This window comes from Scleropages formosus, chromosome 20 (genome assembly GCF_900964775.1).
Source record: "Scleropages formosus chromosome 20, fSclFor1.1, whole genome shotgun sequence".
Classification (NCBI taxonomy): Eukaryota; Metazoa; Chordata; class Actinopteri; order Osteoglossiformes; family Osteoglossidae; genus Scleropages; species Scleropages formosus.
This window is the reverse complement of record NC_041825.1, coordinates 2069504-2092213: the sequence shown is the minus strand read 5'-3', so window position 1 is coordinate 2092213 and position 22710 is coordinate 2069504. Positions and strand designations below refer to the sequence as shown.

Genomic DNA, 22710 nt, shown 5'->3' with positions numbered 1-22710 from the left:
GCGCGCAATTCACACGGCGGGCGCGCGTCGCCCATTGCACTGAGAGACGAGGGGGCGCCAGCGCCAACCCCCCCCCCCCCACCCACCCCCCTTTCCCGACCTGCGGCTCTGGTTTCCTCATCCTGCTCGGTGGCGTTAACGTGATGTTACGGCTCGGCGCGACTCGCTGTCACTTTACGGACGACACTTAGGAAATCGGACGAAGGAAAGGGAACTTGTCTCGCGCTCGCGGACTGCGCCGAGGGGCCTCGCGGACTGGTTCCGGTGAACGACACTTTCTGTCAGGAAATTCGCGGCAATATAATTCATTTTTTTCGCAGCTGTTCTTCAGAATTTGACTGCTTTTTGGAATATCAGTTCATTTTCATCTCGGATTTCGTACCTTTTTTTTTTTGCTGCCGGCTTGGAAAACAAGTGTGCAAATCTGAATCTCGAATTCCGTTTTTCGAGCGCAAACCGAGTTCTCGACTCGAGCAGAAGGAAAGTTGGTCGTGTTTCGGTCTTCTCGTTCGCCTTGGTTTTGTTTCGGATAAGTCGGTGTACTGATGGTGAACAACAGCAATTTTACAGCGTTTATTCATTTGGGCACGGCTGGGCGCTTCACCCATTGCTGAATCAATGTCTCCGTTATATACGGTTATAAATCTCAGGTTGCTAACTGTGCCCTGAGAGGAAACTTTCTGGTAAACCACAACTGAACTGTCTTATGAAACAAAAATCGCGGGCTCATTATAAGTTAAGAATATAAAAACGTGTATCATGCAGTATACAGCGCGGTTGCTATAAATCTTACAAGTCTCCTCGACACGCGTTTGAATTGATATTATTGAACGGTTGAAAGTGGCATTTATTAAAGTGCACGTCCTCGACTTAAATAACTTATTACTTGCTTTAAACAACAGATTTCGGCGGTTAAGAGGTGCGCGCTCGCGCTGCTGCGGACGCGCGCCGCTGCGAAACGTCCGCGAGAGCCGCGCGTTTGCGCAGGGAAACGGCGCGCTCGGCAGGAAAAGAGGAGCGGAGAGGAAACCCCGCCGCGCACGAGCGAAACACACACACACACACACACTCGCGCGCGCGCACACACCTTTTTACACCTCTCTCCTCACGCTCAGCTGTCACCTCTCGAATGCGGCCATTTAGTTTGTCAAAAGGGAGGAAAAGCGCACAACTGGCAGGAAAAGATGAGAGGAAGCGGCTCAGCTGGAGTCCACTGGGGATGAACTGCAAAAAAAACACTTAATGATTTTTTTGGGGCTGTAATTTTCTAGAGAAATGACTGACTGCTGAGTGAGTTATAAGAGGTTTTTCAATCAGCATTCCCCCTTTTTTGCCATCGCTGCGTTCATGGACACTGCAGGCCGGGGACAGCTGGAAGGGACCCCCATCTGAGGCTCCCGGAATACGAATCCTCTTCATATAAACTTTATATACTTTGTATGTAGGCAGTGCTGCCGCTGGCCCAGGTGACCTTCGGAGGACCTGCAGCCCCCACTTCTCTCTTGCACATGGCAATTTGGCAATTTCTCTTCAAGCATACTGTGAAGTTATTGAGCAAATTTTCTATAAAGTCATCCTATTTGTGAAACCTTTAATATGTAAGCTTCACAACCCGTGCTTTTATAAAGTTCTTTTTTTTTTTGTTAAGTGACACGCGCGCTGGCTCTACAGTGACTCGGATTGGTCTGGAAAGCTTGCGAGCGTTCGTAGCGTGGGTCGTTCTGCAAAGTGGCTTCCATGCCGTCTCCAGTTTGTTTTGGAGATTTCCGCTCAAGAAAAGCGATGGTGCATGGCTCATCCTGCTCGCTGTCACACTGAAGTCCTCGGAGCAGAGCTGGGCCAGCCATCTACCTGCGACAGGTGAGAGTGAAAGGCACACACCCCTCTGAGTCCATCTTTACTCTTCCGCACTGGACATTTTCCATTGTCGATCATGGCCATGAAAGCTCCTACGAAAGTGATCTATTCCGCCGCATCTGTGGCTGCGCTCCATGTCCCACAGCTGAACTCTGCAGTCCAGTTTGGATGTTTTCCCTATAAACCAATGTGTGGTGGTGAACAAATAAATAAAGCCTCTACCTCAGTTCAGATACATCAACATTACATAAACAGACATTTATCTATTTATGCGTTTTAATTTATTCTGCCCTTGGTCTTATTAGGGACAGGAAGCAAGGACATTGTGTTACGATAAATCTGAAATACCAAACATGCTGATGGGGTGTTTTCGCACTTTGGTCCGAATCATGTAAAACAGCGATTAAAGTTTCAAGTTAAAACAGTGTAAGAAAAGCAAAGCTAAGGTATTGTGTTCTTTTGTGTCTTAATGAGGTTTACTTAAAATGCAGTTACATCATCCCTTTCTGATTATTTACCTCAGGCAATTTTAGGGTCAGCAGGGGTCATAGCAGTTATAATGATGGTTTTGCAGTCAAATCCTTCTCCTGCTGTTGCAGCCATGAGAAAGGAACTTAACCAGAATTTCTCTAGTGAAAATTACCTTACTGTGTAAATGGGTGAATCATTAAGAGCTTATTATACTAACCTTGCATAGTAGGTTACCTTGGACAAAGGTGTCTGATGCATGTAGATAACTAGGATAAATATATAAGATAATAAAAACTTCTTAAACTTATTTATTTTTCAGTTTTTAAGGATCTGAACTTTTGAATAGAAGTTTGGAGGGTCAAATCCCACGAAGGATGCTTCCGTTTGTGGCTAAACCATAGGCTACGTACTAAACCTCATTACTCTCGGTTTTCAGGTTGCATACTTTGGTTAAGTGTATTTAAATGACACATTTAGAACTCAAGTACAAAAGGAGTACATTTCATAAATAGCAAGCAGCTTTCCATTGTTAAAGTGCTTTATATCTTACCATAGACTTGTGTGCAGACTTAACTATGTTGTTAAAAGTTTTAATAAACTGTCTGTGTTCTAATCCATAGTTGCATATTTTCTCATTTTAAACTGTTGCAGCCAGACTTCCTTTTTATGGCTGGCTTTGTCAGTTGATAGAAATTCCAGCATTTCTGTGTCATCTATGAAATATTATAGGAAATTGGAATATCTTGGCAACCAGTATTGAAGTAGTTATGGAATTCTTAGACCGTGCCCATTGTTTTGGCATTTACTGGAAAGGATGGGATTTACTGATGACAGAAGAACGTGATGATTAAAAATCCGTAGTGAAACATAGAGAACAGTTGTATTCATGACCCTGTTTGGTGGCAGTATCCTTTCACTGCATTCCTTGCACTGTTGAGGTGTAAGATGCGGAGAGGGCAACTTGTCAGTTTTTTGTACTGCGGTGGGCTTCACTGTATGTCGCCCTGACGCATAAGGTGAAGACCGCTTGAAGATTAATGTGACCTGTATTCGACAGTCACTTCAGCATTCCTTCTGTGTTTGTTAGAAGGGCATACAGCTGAGCTGCCGGCAGTCGCTCCTACATTCCCAGTCAGGAGATATAGGGATTGATAATGTTTCTCTGTAGTGACAATGTTCCTGTGGCTTTGGATGAAGATGCTTGGAATTCCTTAGCGGTCTGCAGTATATGATCATTAGTTGCATGCAGGTGCCCTTGCAGGTTACGCTTGGATTTTGAGAGCCTGGATTACCTGTACTTGGCCTTGTCACCGGCTGTTGATGTTGGGCTGATGCAGGCAAGGGGAGGGAAGGAAGTGTCCCAATGTGTATTATGTAATTGAAGGGCACATTGCAGTTTGTTTGCTTGTGTTATTTCCTTTGGCACAGCATGTATGTTCAACTGGTCTTGATTTCCGCAATAAAAGTCTAAGTTATTTTTCAGAGCAGTATGTGGGTTGAAGTTGGCCTACAGATTGTTTTGAAATATGCCAAAAGTTTGTTTAAAGTCTTTCCATCTAAAAAGACAATTTTTTTTAAATGGAATGGTTATATGGTATGGCCCATGTTCAATAAGGCAAACTTGGCAAATAAGCTTCTTGGCAAATCTCATCCATGTTCTTTTGTAAAATGACTTCCTTCTGTCTGTCTGCAATATATGTGTAATTCTTATGGACGCTTTTGTTTTTCCACACAGTAACATTTATCATATATGAGGAAGGTTCCTCTGACGGTTGTTTTCAGTGTTTCTAGCCTGTACTGCCACATGCTCTGTTTTTGTATTTGGAATTGGACAAACAATAACACTATGCCTTAACATCCTGCTGTGTAAAAATATGAAAATGAAAGGCATAAGGTGAAAAATATTCATTAACACTGTGTTTGACCTTGTATTTATAACATTCTCTCCTCAAAGGTATCAGAGGATGCCAAACTACTGTGTTTGTTTCAGAATATGATGTTTTGTACAGACATGTTTTTGTGCAGTGTATGAATATAAAAAAACAGTTGTTGGATGACATACTGTAATACCTACAAGTTCTTCAGTTAATACTAAATTTACATGCACATTTATTCATTTAGCAGATGCTTTTCTTCAAAGCTATGTACATCTCATAGAAAATACAAAGTGTGCCCTACATTAACAGAAAGTAGTAGTTATGCATCCATCCTTTGTGTGACAGAATTCATTTGTTCAGTGAAATCACACTATTAGGTGAATTCCTCTTGTGGGGGGATCTAACTGACATTATTTTCTAGGGCGAAGAAACAGTTCCAGGTTGGAAAATATGATTTAAAAAACTAGAATAAAGTGTATTTTTATACATGTTGATGAGGTGCTGTGTAGATGACACTAGATGATCTTCATTTGGTTTTAATAGCATTAGTGTTAGGGTGTTCATGTTATTAAAGCTGTTTGTATGATTGCGGGAAACCTGTACCTGGCGTGTCCGTGGCTGCATGCGTGTGACCCAGTGGCACAAAGAGAGGAGGGGCAGTGTCCTCATATTCTTTTACTTAAATCTTTCCTGGCAGCAGGAGACCAGAGACAGTGCATCCCTGTCTCAGAGAATCCATTTCCCAGCCCTTCCTCATGTCAAGTCCTTCGCTATTATCCTTCACCAGTCACAGTTTTTTCTAAATAGCAAAAATTACCCAACTACATAAATGGGTAAATAATTCTAAGCAACTAAACACTGTAAGTCACTTTGGAGAAAAGCATCTTCTAAAATAATAATAATAATAATAATGGTGTGCTGTTTCAGTTGTGATATTAGATGGACATTAATCATTGCGATTGAGACTGTCAGAGTGATAGGACTTTGTTCTTCCATATTGCCTTCAGCTAAAAATTTCTGTGCAAAGTTAAATTGTTTTGTGTTGTGTAATTTCCTTCAATATTTCCCTGATTGTTTATTCCACGTTCACTTTGTTTGGTGTCGAATGACTACACTAAAGCGATAACCGAGGATGGGAGTTGTGTAGTTTTGAGCCATGAATGGCGGGCTGATTGTACAAAGGACATGTGTGAAAGTAAAATTACAGCATAACAGGCACTGGTGTCATTGTACTGAATTTGCATGTCAAAATTACATATATTATGACAAGCCATTAAACCATTTTTTTTCAGTGTGTGGGACCTTGTTATATGAGGAATATGTGTCTTGCATTTTAGACGTAGTTTGACTTCACTACTTTTGTAATACTGATCATATGTGCAATGCCATAAATGCTTCCACTTTAGTTTCCCTGCTTTTGATAAGAATAGGGTTTCCATAATAAGAATGTCATGAGTACCTTGTTAATTTTGGTGTCTTACAGGTTGTTCCTGGTTGGTGAAGAAGAATATAGTTTAGAAGACACAGGAAGTCACTTTTGTGTCTGCAGTGCACATTCCCAAAATGGGTGAGTTTTTAACTGGTGTGTGACTTGCAATCATAAATCAGTATCCCGTGTGGCTCGTTTTGCTGAGAGTGAGTGCATTTACTGTACATATCTTTGGGCCTCAAGGTATGTTATTGAACTGATGAATTTTATTTATTTTTTTTCCAAAACACTTTATTGTAGATGTTCACTCTGAATATTAAGCAATAATTCAGCATGGAAAATCCTACTTTATACTGTCATTCACTTTCAGAAACTTGAATGTGAATTCTGTGACAGACATTACTGTGCCTTTCTTAACCACATTGCATGGCCAAGTAGTAAAGTGTTACTCTTGTACAGTAAGAAAGTATAGGCTAGGGCTTTTACAAAAGAAAATAATTTAATTTCCAAGGCACAAATCACCTTTAATCACCTGGAAGCAGTAGTGTACAATCTGGTGGTCAGCGCCTTGATTTGTTGTCTCTGTAGGAGCCACTGTTCTTCAGAAACAAATATGAACAGGTTTTCAGTGTTTTCATTGCTCCATAGTTGTTTTTCCAGCATGCATGAATACTTCATGCACTTAAAAGCAATAAACACTGATGAAACAAATGACAATGAAAAATGTTCCCGTATATCCAGAGTTTATTTGCCATGAATACAAGAACCCCTCAGGGGTTGTCAAAACAGTAGATGATCCAGGTCTTTAGCATGACTTTACTTGCTTGGTTTACCTTTTCCTGGAGTCTGGTTCAGTTGTTTCATCAATTTCACTTATGTAGCTGTTCAGCCCAGTCCTTTTCCTCCTGACTTGAACTTTTATACTGAAGGCTCAGTTCCCTTCTGTCCACAGTGTTCAGTTTTCTCACCCACTGTCAGGTACCTCCTGACATAATAAAAATACATTATGCTTGGACATTCTGGCTCTTTTCTGGGACAATACTCTTTGTGTTCTTGTCTTTCACTACTAATAGTTGGCTTAGGAGTAAACTGTATCAACCTGCTATAAAAGGACCAGTATTATATGTTGCCAGTGATGTTTTTTTTTCTAAAATTGCCTTGAAATTATATAATGGAAAGGCAAGTGATTGTTAATGTTTTATTGGACAATGTAAGCTGAATCATATTCTTACAGGAATGAACCCTTATACACAGTATGTGGCTTGAACTTCATTCAGTGTGGATATTTAGCTGATGCTTTTCTCCAAAGAGATTTCTGCTGTTAAGGTTACAATTATTTACCCATTTATACAGCTGGGCAATTTTACTGGAGCAATTCAGAGTAAACACCTTGCTCAAGGGTACTACATCTGGAGGCTGGGATCAAACCTGTAACCTTTGGGTCCAATGGCAGTATCTCTAATCACTATGCTACTGGCCGTCCCACCTATTTCTTAATTCCCACTGTATTCTACTGCAGAGCATATTCTAGGTGAACTTGCATGCTTTTAAAAAATTCATGTTTTCATAAAATTCATATATCAAAAAATGGGATTTAAAGTCAATAAACTCTAGTGTAAAAGGATTTTCATTTGAATATATAAGTGTAGAGGGGTGCGGTGGCGCAGTGGGTTGGACCGCAGTCCTGCTCTCCAGTGGGTCTGGGGTTCGAGTCCCGCTTGGGGTGCTTTGCGGCGGACTGGCGTCCCGTCCTGGGTGTGTCCCCTCCCCTTCTGGCCTTACGCCCTGTGTTACCGGGTAGGCTCCGGTTCCCCGTGACCCTGTATGGGATAAGCGGTTCTGAAATGTGTGTATATAAGTGTATGGTTGAGGTGGTGCGGTATATAGAAATCCTTAGCCTTCCTTTGTAAACTGTTAATGAAATGATGTCTAAACATGGGTCTGCCTAAAAACAGTTCAAATGCATTAGAAAAACTATGTTAGATAAGAGTATGAAGTGCATCTGTTAATCTCCCTCCCATTGTTTTTGTTGCATCTTAATGTTGCAGTTCCATTGATCTGTCTCTCACCATTTCTTTGTTCATTTTTGTCTCTCCCACATTTTTTCAGATGAAGAGCAAGCTCTCCATTCCATCATGAAGGATTTGGTGGCCCTTCAGATGACACGACGTCAACCCGTGCTCGGGTTCGACACCAGCAGGGTCAAGCCAGCCAGCCCCATGCACCGAAAAGTGAGCCACACTCATTATTCTGATGGCAGTTAAAATGTCTCAAACATGCTTTCAAGACACATACTATAGGATCTTCATTTAATTATATGCTGTATTTTAATAGTTATTCTGATATGAAAGATTTATTGATACACGTTAAAACATTATGTTTTTCTAAATGTATTGAACTTTTTTCAAACCTTGTACATTGATTTAAAATTCTGTTACTGTTGAAGCAAACGGCAAATCAAATCCAAAAGTAATTTTAAATGTACTACTTTTTAGATAGATAAAAAAATTAAAAAATGTAAATAAATTAAATCCGGCCTTACGCCCTGTGTTACCGGGTTGGCTCCGGTTCCCCGTGACCCCGTAAGGGACAAGCGGTTCTGAAAATGAAAATAAATTAAATTTAAAAAAAAATAAGAAAAGTCTCATGTGTAGGAAAAAAGTGTTTTCATTAAAAAAAATTACAAGAGCAGCAATGCCTCAAGATCAGTGTTAGTTTTGTATTACAAGAAGGTGTATGATGAGCTCATGAGTATAAACGTGAGATTCTACCATGTTTCTTATGAATGCCTGGGTGATCCCTGTTGACCATTTCTTCCTGCTCTTGCAGGATGATGTTAGAATTAAGTTTGAGTTCTGTGGAGAGAGAAGGTGAGTTTTATTTTCCTTAAGATGTTCTAGCATGTATGTACTTGTGTCAGCATGTATTAGGGTACAGTCATGTGAAAACAAAAGTATACCTTCTTTCATTTCAGTGGTTTTACATATTAGAATAAATAGGAATCATGTGGTCATCACCAGCTTCTAAAATGAGACAAATCTAGCCTCCAATAATAGACAATGCATAGCAGATTTCACTGTCATTATTTATTCAACAAAAAGTAAGCCAATGTGTTATGCATTATGGACAACATCACACTTGGCAAAAACCAAATACAGCATATCACCAAAAACATTTCATACCAATGGTCCAGCAGACACACAACCTGGGCACTTTGCAGCCATTGCGTTGTAAACTCCTTTTTGTACCAAACTGTTCTAGAGATAAACGTGAGGCCATCTGTCCGACAGCTAAAACTTGGCCGAAACTGGGTTGTGCAACAGGGCAATGATCCAAAGAACATCAGCAGATCTACAGCTGAATGGCTGGGAAAGAAAAGAATCAAAGTTTTGGAACAGTCAGGTCAAAGTCCAGACCTCAGCTCCATCGAGATGCTGCAGAGGGACCTTTAGGGAGCTCTGCAAAACGAATGCTCTCAAGCATCAATCAACTGAAGCAGTGTTAGACATAAGAGTGAGCCAAAATTCCTCCAAAATGTTTTGAGAGACTAATAAACTCATACAGAAAACAATTATTTCAGCTCGTTTCTGCTAAAGGTGGTTCTACAAGCTGTTGAATCATGGGGTGTATTTAGTTTTTCCACCCATTACTTCTGAATGTTACCTTAAGTTGTCTTGTTAAATAAACAGTGGCAGTGGGGTCTGTTATGTATTTTGTCACCTGTGGTTAGATTTACCTAATTTTAGGACCTGTTAAGGATCACATTTTTTAGATGTAATTTCCTGATATATAAACCATAGAATTGTCTTTTTCAAATGACTGTATGTGAGTGTACAGCGGCTGGCTCCAAAGTGGCATGAGTAGTATAGTACAGTACGGGGCAGCTACCTTGTCCACTTTGCCATAAGTAGTGTAAGGTATAGAGATAGGCAGCAGCCCTTGTTTTTCATGGCTTCTTTACAGTCTGTTTTTTACTTATTAGTGAATATGCATGCTAACAGTCATCAGCCACATGTCTTTGCTCCTGGTTTTTGCCTGTCTTATCCAATTGACGTCTGCAGGATACTGATGTTTGGACGGCCAGTTCAGTTTGAAGAAGTGAAGCAGAAGGTGAAGTCGGTGTTTGGCCAGCAGCTGGACCTGCACTATATGAACAATGAGGTGGTACAGCACCGCAGCAGTTTTTGGGGCTCCAGTGGTTACAGCAAAGTGTTATAAAAATGTATTGGCTAACACTTCACTTTCTCCTCCTTTCCTCATGGGCAGTTGTCCATACCTCTACACAGTCAGGATGACTTGGACAAAGCTATTGATCTTCTGGACCGCAGCTCCAACATGAAAAGCATCAAGATCCTGCTGCTAACCCAGGAGCATAACAATGTCAGTGCAGTGTACAGTGGCCTTACATCTATGTAGTATAGTGCACATACTGTAATACTTTTTTAAATGTTGTTTTCTATTTACAAGTTTGCTAAGGGCATAACTTCACAGCATGTCATACTTACTGTGTGTCCTTACAGTTGTTTATCTTCCTCTATGTGAATGGTGCTGTCTGCATATCTGTGTGAATCCTGTGCGTATGCATCCCTGTGTAACTGTTCTACCTCAGTCTCTGTGCATGTGTTGGGGAAGTAGTGCCTGGCATGGGACACGTGACTGTTATTGTTCTCGTGGGTCAAAGTGCTTCTGCATCAAGTGTTGTTCTTTTTAAATCCCTACTTTCCAATACAGGAAGTGCCAGTTAGATCCCAAGAGCAAACGCTGAACTGGCCTTGAATGGCGGTTCTTTCCCTAACAGGGTCGACGTCAACAGTTTCTGCGGCTACTTGGCCACGCTGTAGAAGGGTCCAGTGTGCACAGAATATTTACATTTGTTGCATCTGTGTGTTTTTTTTTAAAGGCTACCATCTAAGTCTTTAAAGCTTGTGGATCTAAAGATGAAGTGTATAGGTAAAGGTTTCCAAGTGTAGCTCCAACACTGAGAAAGTCTTATTTACACAGAATGGGTTTTGTTCAAATCTCTATATATTATGGAGTGAATTAATGTTTGGTATCTGCCCTGCATTTATCAGGATTAATCAAATCTGGAATTGCATTTGACTCTACACATTCAGGTATCTAAGTCTCTTCTCCTTGCCCCTAGGCCCCGACCCTCTCCCATGCAACTGCCTGTAAGCAGGTTCGCATGAAGAGCTCCCAATCCCATAGCGACGTCAGTGCAACCTTCCAGTCAACTGAGCCCAGGGGACGGTATCTCTCCTCTAGTGGGTGTTCCTTTTGTCTCCTTTGCCTTGTTATGTTTGGCCACATAACAGCTTGTTCACCCACTTGTGGAAAGTGTGTCACTGGCAAATTTTTTGCAAAGAAATTGTATGCCAAAAAATCAGTTGACCCGTATCTCTGGCATCATTCTTATCGCATAAAAACATTAAATATCTGTGCTAATGTGTTGGAAAACCAGTATCTAAATGCCTTTTTGTATATATTTGGCTTTTAGAAATATATATGTCATATGTTTATGTCATACATTTGGTCTACTGTGGGGTTCTAATACCCACTTTCCTCTCTTTCTCCCTGACCCCCCCATCTGTTGTTCATCTGGTTTCCTCTGAGTGTGGGTCCTCTTCCCTTTCCTGTCCAGCATTACTGGCCGCTCCACAATAGCCTGCTGGAGGCTGGCCAATCAGATTTCTGTGTAGCATTAGCCTAGCAGTCTTAGCATGTGCTTCAGCAGTAGGCTAAAAAGCAAAAGTCTAACACATTGGAGGTGTAATCCATGATAAATTAATATTCACCAGTTGCTGACTTCTCCCGTGAATGCATTTTAGAAGGTCCACCGGTGACAAAGATAGTAAAATTAGTGTCATAATATTACATAATACTGTCACATTCTCCTTTGACTTGTCTGAATGACAGATAAAAGGGTCCCCCATTTGCTGTTAAACACTCTCTCTGTAGTGTATACAACAGTACCACTGATAATTCAAAAACTAACCAACTACTTTGAAACTCCACTTTGTTTTATACAGTATGGCTGTGTTTTTTATTTGTCTGCATGTTCAATGATAGTCTGTCCGTTCTGTCCAAATTCAGTCTTTTTTCTTTTTGCATTAGCATTGTCTCCCTCTGGTAATCTTGTTGCTTTGTTGATGATCAATGATTCAACCCCTCTTCCCCCAACAAGGTTCCCTGAATACAGGCCGCAGCTCTCCACCCCCCGGCTACGTTCCAGAGCGGCAGCAGCGAATCGCCCGCCAGGGATCCTATACCAGTGTTAACAGCGAGGGCGAGTTCATCCCCGAGAGCCTGGATCCAAACGTGAGTCGCAGACCTGCCTGTAGCCATATCCCCCGCTGCACTGGGAAGGCAATCTTACTCTTGCTTCAGTGTAGATAAAAACCTCAACAAATAGCCGGCACTTTCAAAAAAGTGCTGTACTTCAGGGTAAGATTCCAGGATATGTTTTGCTTGATGCTTTCCTGCGTAATAAAAGAAAACACTTGATTTCTCAAAATATGGAAGTAAGGGAGGACATGTTGGGACAGCTGGTAGCGTAGTGGTTAGACTTGCTGCCTTTGGACCCAAAAGTCGCAGGTCTGAGTCTCACCTCCAGCTGTAGTACCCTTGAGCAAGGTACTTACCCTGAATTGCTCCAGCAAAATTACCCAGCTGTGTAAATAATTGTGATTTGCTTAACATTGTAAGTCGCTTTGGAGAAGAGTCAGATAAATGTGAAACCTCCTGTGTCTATGGATTAGATTCGCTTACTAAGCAAAAATGTATTGTTTTTATATGTTATACTATGTTTAGCTATTTACATTTATTCATTTAGCAGATGCTTTTCTCCAAAGTGACATACATCTCAGCGAAAATACAATTTGTGCATTACCTTAGGAGAAAGAGAAATAATTGCAGATGTGATTCTTAAGTAAAACTAGTTTGTCTTCACTTGAAGTACCGATGTTCATCGCTCGAGTAGGTGCATAAAACGCAGGCTAGATGAATCCTGATAACCTTAATACAATTTTTTTAAAATTTTATTTGATTTGATGATTATAAAGTTATGGTGCCTGAACATTTACACCGTACATGGTTATTACTGCTGCTAACAAAAATGAGGTTTTAAGCAACATTATAATAGTTTTTGCTTAGAGCTTTCCCAGAATAGTTTTTTGCTATAATTTTTACCGATGCAAACATAATTTTTTTTCACCTATTTTAGAAGGGGCTTCTCCAAGAGCTAGATAAAGCTTGTGGGACACTGACTGAGAGTTTAATCAGTTCAGTACACACTTCTTTTTTCTCCTCCTACTCTGTTGCGACCGACTGCTCGGCTTTTTCCTGTGTTTCCTGTATCTAATGCAGGGCTACAGATGCTATCTACGATTGGCTCGAAATAACTCGCAGGCAGCAGACAACACAGGCAGAACTAGGGACAAAGCCAGGCCGGCACCTAATCACTTCCAGTCACGTGGGCTGCCTTTTTTTTTTTTTTAACACATGAGCTCCTGTCCTGCTTTATATGCCAGTAGATCACTGCCCTTTTAGCTGAGTTGTTGGACTCACATGCAGGAAAAGAGTCTGACTTTCTGTTTATTGTTGTTTTCACAGAAGCAGGTAAAGGGTAACTTCAAGAAACTCTTAAGGAACAGGGAAATCACGTCATAAGAGATATTTTGTCTTTGTCGGTTTTTGCATTAATAGGATAAGACCTGTTGTACAGCAATGAGCATATAGACTACACAAAATTATGAGAACATAGTGTTCTAGCTTTTCTTTCATAAATACAGCATGCCAGAGCTGGGAAACAAACTGAATTAACATTGTAAAAAATACAGAAACAGTTTATTCTGGGTGGTTTGGCAAAGTTTTTGGGTTATTAAATGGGTTAAAGCAGCTACATAGTAGTGAACCTATGGTCCCTGATGGTTTTCATCTTTTATTCACTAAATAAAGCATCCCAGAGCTTAGAAACAAACTGGACTACATTCTAGCCATTCAGGCTTTTGTATGTTTGACCCTCTGGCCTCCCTGCAAAGGTTCTGGACCCCTGGAGCAGTGCAGAGAACTCCATATCTGGCAGTTGTCAGTCCCTGGACAGCAACTTGGACAGGTGAGCATACTGGGTCATACAGATGAATAGATGGAATGTTAAAGGTGTATGAGAGGATCTGGGAAGCTGAGATTTATATTTGCTAGACAGGTAAGAGCTGTACAACTGTGCCAGGGGGCTAAGGTGGGTCAACTTGAATGTCTTCATAGAAAATTCTCTTTCAGAGTAAGCAAGAGCATAACAAAGCAAACAAAGAAACTTGTGGTGTAGTGATTGAAGGCCAAATCTGAAAGTTATGAGTTGACATCTCCACTAGTAGTAGCTCTGCTGTAATACACTGGAGTAACAAGGTTTATTTTAAAGATAAATGAAGCCATACTTAAATAAATGTAAATAAGGATACACAAGTAAATAATGTAAAGACAGAACTGTACAGATGTGGGTAAGGCCTGCAGCCGAGATGTGCGTTGACTGGGTCTTTCTGACCGTGCAGTCCTGCCCTCAGGAAGTCCCGGATGTACAGAGCCAAGAGTTACCCAGACAACCGTCAGGAATTCTCTGGTATGTCCAAGTGCTTCAACTCTGCAGGTATGCTGACTTCCTGTACGTTGTTGTGTGGTAATATTATCTTTCTGTGCTCTGCCACAGACCGCGAGAATCACAACTATGAGAAGGTAGTGGGAAAAGGAGGGACGTACCCACGGCGATACCATGTGTCCCTGCAACACAAAGACCACAATGAAGGTTAGATACAGTGTCATGATTGCTTTCTGTGTATGCAGAACATAAAAAATGCTGCAAAGGGGTCGTCTCTTCTATTGTTACATCATGTGCATTTATAAATGAGTATAACGGATGACCAACCTTATTTGGACAAGGGCCCCAGCCGTTATTATGAATCACAGTAAGTGACATACTGAATCTAAAGTATTCTCATTATTATATGTATATGTATATGCTATATGTAGATGGATATGAGATACTTCTCTTGTGAGACACAGTTCATCAAAAAAAAATTGTTGAACTTTTCCTGTTCGCAGATGTACTCTGAAAATCAACACGCTCCACTAATAATAATAATAATAATATGTGAAATTTGAAGCCTTCATTTTTAAAGTGTTCTAAACACTAGTGGCTAACCTGTTATAGCCAAGGTTTCCTGGTGTGTGCCTAAGTAAGATTCAACAATTTATAGTATTTCTTGTAGGTGTAGTATATGTGAATAAATTATAAATGTTCTCACAGGGTATATTTCGAGAAGTTCCAAGCTGTTGTAAATGTGTAAGCATAGAATTGCATTTCTCCTGTCATGATTTCTGAGCTGTTGGCGCCTCACGTCTCCTTCCAGGCCGGCGGACCTTCCCACGGATCCGCAGGCCACATGGGAACCTCTTCACGTTGGTGCCATCCAGGCGCTCGCTAAACAACAGTGAGGAGAGCCTGGGCTCCACCTGGCAGCTGGCAGAGGCACAGGGTCGACTGCGCCCGCAGGAGCGCATTGTACCCCATAAGTGTGAGTCTTTTCCTGTGCGGTCCTTCTCCTTTGCTGTATGTTAGTACACACTTCAGTGTGCACTCCAGTTTGTGCTTGGCTCTGTCTTTGGCAGAGCGAGAATGTGAATGGCCTGTCCAAGGTCACTGTTGTGTTTAATGGGGCTCTTTAGGGAGAAGTTTCAGCTGCTCTATCATCTGTTCTATCGCCAGTGCCAGATTCAGTGTTTTTACCATAATTAGCAGGTGTTGCAGCGGTCTTAGTTGCATTAGTGCTGCTGCAGTATACAGTATCACTGCAGTTTAGTTCATTCATTCTGTCATTGCCTCAAGTAGCTGTTTTCAGCTCTGTCAGTGCAAACTGTGGATCAGTGAGGTTTGATTTTAAGTGTCTTATTTCTGTGTGATTTACACTTAGCTCCCAGTGCCCCCCTGACATGGAGGCGAGGCAAGCTCCTCGGACAAGGTGCCTTTGGACAGGTCTACTTGTGCTATGACGTTGACACAGGAAGAGAGCTCGCTGCAAAACAGGTTCAGTTTGACCCACATAGTCCGGAGACCAGCAAGGTATGACTGCGTGAAGCACATTTATATACAGCACATTATCCATCCATACATCCATCGATTATCAGTAACTGCTTATCATTTAGTGTTGCAGTGGTCTGGAGCCTATCCCAAGTAGCATACCAGTACCAATATATGCATTATCATACCAGTACTGTATATGATAATGTAATGCCAGTGTGCATTACATTATCATATATTTTATTCCAAAAAGCAGGAAATTTCTCTACATGCTATATACATGCACCTGCTTTTGCCCTGTTTGTTGGAGGGGAACAGTTCTGGTATTAGTGAAACCAAGGATTTATTTGCACCATTGGGATAAAGAAAATGAAACCAAGGTAAACTTTTTTACAAGGAAGCTTTCTGTCCCAAGGAGGATGTTTATTCTTTGGCCAGGAATTGAGAAAAGAAGATTTTTTTTCTTCCTTTTTTCTTCAAAGCTGTTTCCTGTCTGCTAGTGGGAAAACATGCATTGTCACTTCCTGTGTTAGAGCAAGGGGAAGCTGTAGGGGGTGTATGTAGCCCACTGCAGATCCTTTAAGGAAAAAAATAACAAGTCCAGCCATGATATTTATCTGCTGCCAGTTTTCTCTCATTGTAAAAAAAAAAAAAAAAAAAAGAACAGGAATTTGGGACGAGTCTACACATACACCCACTGTATCACACACACTCTCAAGGAAGTAAATGAATTTCCTAAACAAAACTTAGATAGAATAATAATAATTCTATAGCATGAAGTGTAATGATCCGCCTACTAGATGTTCTCAGTGACCTTTCTGTTTTCTAAATGAACATTTCGGGCAATGTTCATTTCACACCGGATTGTGAAAGTGCTCCAGGATTCTGAAGAACTGAAAGGGTCTGGTCTCACTGACTGTGTCCCTGCTTACAATTACATAATTTAATGTAAGATTATGCACGGCTTATGCTCACACCACCGGTGTGGTCTTTCTGAAGGAGGTGAGTGCACTGGAGTGTGAAATACAGCTGCTGAAGAATCTCCACCATGAGCGGATTGTGCAATACTATGGCTGCCTACGTGACCACAACGAGAAAATCCTCACCATCTTCATGGAGTACATGCCAGGGGTGGGTCTCCTTCCTTGAGGTTGCACCTTCCCGGTCACACGTGGGTTTCATCAGGAATTGGCTTGCTTTAGGTCAGGTCTGCTCCTGCTTGTATTTGCTGGTGTGTGCCCTTCACTGTTGTGTTGCCATCTGCATCGGAGTCTTCTTACCGGCAGCTAAGTGCATGAATAAATACAAATGTTCTTTCATCAGTTAACACTGTGTTCTCAGGGGTCGGTTAAGGACCAGCTGAAGGCTTATGGCGCCCTGACGGAAAATGTTACCCGCAAATACACCAGGCAGATTCTTGAGGGCATGTCCTATCTTCACAGCAACATGATTGTGCACCGTGACATCAAAGGTACAGAGTAGAGCCCGGGTGATTGGCACCAGGACGTTTGTGGCAATATTCCACCCCAGTTGTGGGGTTGAAGTACCTCCAGCATCCTGTGTGTTAATTGTTCTCATGACCCAGGTGCCAACATCTTGCGGGACTCTGCTGGCAATGTGAAGCTGGGAGACTTTGGTGCCAGCAAGAGGCTCCAGACCATCTGCATGTCCAGCACAGGTGTCCGTTCTGTTACAGGCACCCCCTACTGGATGAGCCCAGAAGTGATCAGCGGTGAGGGCTATGGCCGGAAGGCAGATGTATGGTAAGGGCATCGACGTGACGTCAGCCTCTTCCAGTGTTGTTGAATCACTTTGCTCCAGCCAAGAAATTCACTTATTAGTGAAACTTTTAGCAGGGAAGACAGGCTGCTGCTGCTGTCCTCCTTTTGTAGAGATATTTGTTTTCATTCTTTGGAGCTAAAGTCTTCCTCAGGCCTTTCAGGTGCTGATTTACAAACTGGAAGAATTTGAGACATCAGGTCACGGACTCATGTCCTAGGCTAGAATGTGAAGGTATAAAATATGGTTTAAATTAAATGTAAGACGGCACCTGCAGTGAACTTCTTTATAGCTGTATCAGTTTGGATCCAAAGGTCACAGGTTTGAATCTCACCTCCAGCTAAATTCCTCCAGTAAAATTACCCAGCTGTATAAATGGGTAAATAGTTATAGTAATAGAAATAGTAGGTTAGCATGGTAAGTTGCTTTGTAGAAAAGTGTCAGATAAATGATTAAATGTAAATGTCATGTTTACAACTATGAGTGCTGTCCTGCATGTACTTTTATTTGTTCTGAGAGGATTCAGTACCCATTACAATATTTTTAGTGGTTGTGGTAAACACATTTTATTTCCTTAGCTATAAATAGTAATTGATCCTCAGTTGTCTTTATGTTTACTTGCATTTGACTCATGCAGTAACTACAGGTGGGTGTAAATGCTGTCACATGCATTATTTCTTATGTACTTGTGAAGTTGCTCTTTGAAGGTTTAAATATAAAGGTTTTTTTCTCCAGGTAAATGCTAAGAAATGCTAAGAAGTAGTTCTTATTTTAAAGAAACCCCTGAATCAACAGAAACTGGAAAGGCTTGATTTGGGGCTCAGGAGTTTGCAGTCTGATTGGACAGCATCTCGTCAGGCGAGGGACCCAATTGGCTCAGCGCCAGCCCAGCCTTGCTACCCACCAGCTCTTTTGGGGGTTGGAATGTTCCAGGGTCCCGTGGTCTCCGGGGGGCCACTGAGGGGAGAAGGCAAAGGGAAAACTGCCCTGGAGAGGCCCCTCAGAAACACATGCGCTTGTTCACAGTGACTATCTGCCAGCACAAACATGCTACCGTTGTCAATAACACATGGGGAGAAGTTTCCACCAAAACATTTCTTTCGGTATTAAAATAAAACTGGCTGATCTTTCCTGCCCTGTTCTTATGAGAGGCTGGAATTTCACGATAGTCCTCTTCCTGAGTCCCGTTGCTACGGCCTGTTTGCAGACAGCGGTCCAAGTTGCACGTTCTAGTTGTACCGTCCGCCAATTGTGACTAGGACTTCCTTCGTGGCAGAGCACAGCTGGCCAAAATCCAGACGGTCTGGGAAGCGGCACCATTTTTCCAGTTGTTACTGACTGTGTCATCTGTAGCAAAAAGACCTAAGCAGTGACTTTGGAGAGTGTCAGCAGGGTGCGTGCCCTGCCTTTGAGGCACCCCAGTGCTTTGCGGACTTACTTTAGGTTGTAGGACTCTATCAGTGTACTTAACTATACACTCAGCCCTCCTATAATAGGGTTCCATACAACAAAAAGCAAAATCTTGTGAAAATGTATACCTGTTTTTAATGCAACGGCTTAGTTCAATACAACAGCATTTTGATACGTTACACAGTCGCTTCTGTTATGGGTATTATGTATATCGCCTTTAGTCACCTGCATTTTGGGTCAGACATGCGTACTTAGGGCCTCAAACCCAAAAGGTCCTTGTCCGTGTCAGTCTGCCTATTTTCACACTAAATATAGTAGCACATACCACTTCCATAATAACACCAGCTACACTCAGTCTGAACCAAATGCAGTCGTCATTTAACGTTAATCTAATATTGCGACAGAAAGACATTCAGTATGTTATGGATGAGTGACTCGTTGTAAATATTGTATATACCAATGTAAATCACCTTGATATATAAGGTGTCGGCTGACAACACTACATAGTGTTCATTGGAAGTTGCTTTGGAAAAAAGTGTCTGGTAAATGAATAAATGTAAATATATTATTTTTAGTTAATTTAATTCACGCTTTTCTCAGAGCAAGGCTAATACAGTGTTATGCTACTTACAGTGACTTAACCATTTATACAGCTGAGTAACTGTGACTGATTCAGTTCAGGGTATGCTCTTTGCTTGAGTGCTACATCAAGCTAGAAATAATGTTTTTGTTGCAAATATTATATGACATGTGCCATCACTGAATACCTTTTTAAAGTCCGTCCTTGGAACAACAGGCTAAATGGTGGGGCGGCAGTGTCTGTTATTCTGAAAATCCGTTGTCCTTGGTGATTCATATTTTTTGTACACTGTATATACTGTATGTGTGCATACATGCACGCATTTATATACATACATATTTGTATGCACAATGTTTTATTACACGAAAATGTAAATAAATATGCACATATGCATGGTTGCCCCTTGTGGAAACAACTATGCAACTCAAATATAAAAAAAATTAAAATGAAAAACCCAATGGATAACGAGTGCTAGGAACATGTGGGAACTGGAGCCTGTTTCGCATAGTTTGAGAGGGAGGAACTGAGCCTGAGTCTTGTGCTGGATCTGCTCTGACTGACTGGCGTTAAGCAAACTGTGACAGACCGACACACTCTTCTGAAGGTGCATTTTTTGCACATATTTGTATGTTTAGGTTCATTTGTATGTGTGTTTATGTATTTAAAATGTTTTAGTGTTTTCTATTTTTATGCATTTAATTTTTTTTAATAAATGAAAAAATTTTTTCCAGGAAAAAAAAATTACACACTGTCTGCTGTTCCTGAAATCCATTGTTCCAGTGTCTGTTGTTCCACAGATGGACTGTTATTGCTTAAAATTGTCATTTATTTTGGTATTTTAAGTAATTTTACATGATTTCTTTTCAATAAAAAATAATGGTAATTTGACCCTCCCACAATGAAAATTCAGCTGTTGTTTCATGGAGCAATTTTATTCTGTTATCAGAGGAACTGGTGTATCTCCTCTTTTTCTCCTAATTCACACACATACAGGTCTTTTCTTGTAAGCATTTATGCTCCCCCCCTTCTCTTTGGCAGGAGCCTTGGCTGCACTGTGGTGGAAATGCTTACGGAGAAGCCACCATGGGCGGAGTATGAGGCCATGGCAGCCATCTTCAAGATTGCCACACAGCCCACCAACCCTACGCTGCCACCACACACATCGGAGCACACGCGCGACTTTGTGCGGTGCATCTTTGTGGAGGCTCGGCACCGGCCCACCGCAGAGGAGTTGCTGCGACACCCTTTCTCCCAGGTTCTCTGCTGAAAGCAGGGTTACACCCTCCCAGCTTTCTGTACTGGATTCCGCCGAGTTTGTTCCTATTTATGCTGCGTTCGATGTTCGGCAGGAAAACCTCTTTGGCATTCTTTGCATCGAAGATGTGTGTTGCTAGCAGTTAGGACAGTGCCAGAAGCTACACAACTATAAGTGTACACTGGGGGGTGCTGTGATCTCTCACAAGATCCCAGGCGCATGGCTATCGGTTTTGTGTTGTCGGGGCCTCATTCCTCCCCCGGACAGGCTCTGTGTGCGTACCAAAGACACTTCCTGGCCAAGAGTTGGGGACCTGAGTGTTTACCTGCCGGAAGTTAGTGTCAGTATTCACATTGTTATAGTAAAAACTGGCTTTGTCTTGAAGGTCTGCACCTGGCCCTTTCTAGAGGGGGTGCCACTCGTTGTCGGCTGAGTATGTTGACCTTCTTTCGCCAGAACTGCACTCGTCTTCCTGCAGATTCTGCCTTCACAGGTCGACGACTCAGTGCAGGGCTCGCAGGCAGACTGGTCTAGAAGGAGACTTGCTGTTTTCTTTCTTCTCTCTGCACCAGGATTTCAGTTGTCTGCACCGTGCTGCCAACTTTTCCCGTATTCAAATGAGAACATTTCCCTGGATTTTTTTGGTCAAGTCACCAAACACTGCTTAGGAAGAGGAAAATTGTCTCCCAAAAAGATTTTTTCTTTTTTTCTGTACCAAAAAGTATTTTTAATAGGCAGTTACTATGATTGTGTTCAATGTGCCACTTGAGTTTTGTGTTTATGTGATGGAAGAAATTTGAGGTGCTGAAACTGGCCTACATGCTGGTCATCACACTATTGGTTTATTTTATTTCAGTTTTTGACAAATGCACTTTTTAGTTAAAGAATGTAACATTTTCTTGTTTTTTTCTTTTTCTAATTGTTTCTATTATCAATGTGAAACTGCTTGTATATTATTTATACTCCAGTGTTCATTAGATTGGTTTTTAAAAATGTATGAATATATATACAAATATATTTTTATATATTGATGTTGCTCTGATATTTTTAGAGGTATGAAGTGAGAAGTAGATGAAATCTTTGAAGCTACTGGCTTGCAGCTGTTCCACGGTGGGTGTTAGTTGTCTGAAACGCCAGGTGAGGAAAGTGCTGGAATGTTCTGCGTGTCAGACTGGTAAAGCACAGGGCTGCATTACACCCATCCGTATTCCCAGGCCTTTACCCCGGTATTCCGTGTCCCCGTCATCTTAGGGTGCTACAACATTTTGCTTTCTTTTACACTCAAAAGAGCAGTGACCAAATAAACCAATATTTCTTTGACAACTTTTGCATTAAATACAAATGGTGTAAAGTCCACCCAGGTTAGGGGTTTTGCTTGTGTTTTTATTACAGCATCTGCTAAAACCAAAAGGTTCTTACAGAGGCATTGAACCAATACCGCTGTCGTTTGGGTTTAATGTCACTTAAGTGTTGCTGTGGCTTAGAAGTATAAGAAGGGCATGCTGTATGGTATGCCATGTTAAAGTATTATCTTGGCTCAGCACCCTCACAAGAACTCAACTACCAAATCCAACTGCAAAAAAAGCAGTTATACAATAAATCATTTCACGTAAGTGAAAATTGAGAACCTAGAATAAAAAACGTCAGAGTGTAATTTTGCCTGGCATTAACAATTTTGTTTAACCCAGGGTTCATGTAATGGGCTACTTCAGTTATCAAGTAATTGTAGAGTAATGTACCTGTACTCCCCCCTTCCCATTTGAGCACTTTTCATTCTGACTACTTGTACTAAGATTGCAATTCTCCCATTGTTGCTTCTCATTATTATAAAAATTTTACATTAAAAATAGAAAATGCTCACAAAACCCTGGATTAATAAGAAGAATTTTTGTTTACAGTATAAATAGAGGGGTATATATTTTCTACAGTACCAGTGGGGAAAAAAAACTGAATACACTTGCTGGAAACAAGTTTTTTTGTTTC

General features: G+C 41.3%; 1 protein-coding gene across 2 annotated transcripts; it reads left to right on the top strand.

Moving 5' to 3' along the window:
• Positions 1–146: 146 nt before the first annotated feature.
• On the top strand, positions 147–21438 carry LOC108918963 (mitogen-activated protein kinase kinase kinase 3-like). 2 transcript variants are annotated; one of them, XM_018726624.2, is made up of 17 exons: positions 147–1860; positions 5689–5772; positions 7744–7865; positions 8464–8504; positions 9696–9795; positions 9901–10014; positions 10778–10898; positions 11819–11952; positions 13674–13747; positions 14193–14248; positions 14336–14431; positions 15036–15200; positions 15597–15745; positions 16703–16834; positions 17045–17174; positions 17289–17466; positions 20511–21438. In XM_018726624.2, exons 2-17 carry the CDS (start codon positions 5769–5771, stop codon positions 20737–20739), a joined length of 1845 nt encoding a protein of 614 aa, XP_018582140.1. In that variant the 5' UTR covers positions 147–1860; positions 5689–5768; the 3' UTR covers positions 20740–21438. The 2 variants fall into 2 exon arrangements, with proteins under 2 accessions (XP_018582140.1, XP_018582131.1); XM_018726615.2 differs by having other exon boundaries at positions 14181–14248.
• Positions 21439–22710: the final 1272 nt, after the last annotated feature.

Bases quoted from the DNA above. Each gene is read 5' to 3' on its own strand.
- LOC108918963 (XM_018726615.2), top strand. The intron at 10,899-11,818 runs GTGGGTGTTCCT...TCCCCCAACAAG, and splicing joins GGGACGGTATCTCTCCTCTA to GTTCCCTGAATACAGGCCGC. The intron at 14,249-14,335 runs GTATGTCCAAGT...GCTCTGCCACAG, and splicing joins CAACCGTCAGGAATTCTCTG to ACCGCGAGAATCACAACTAT.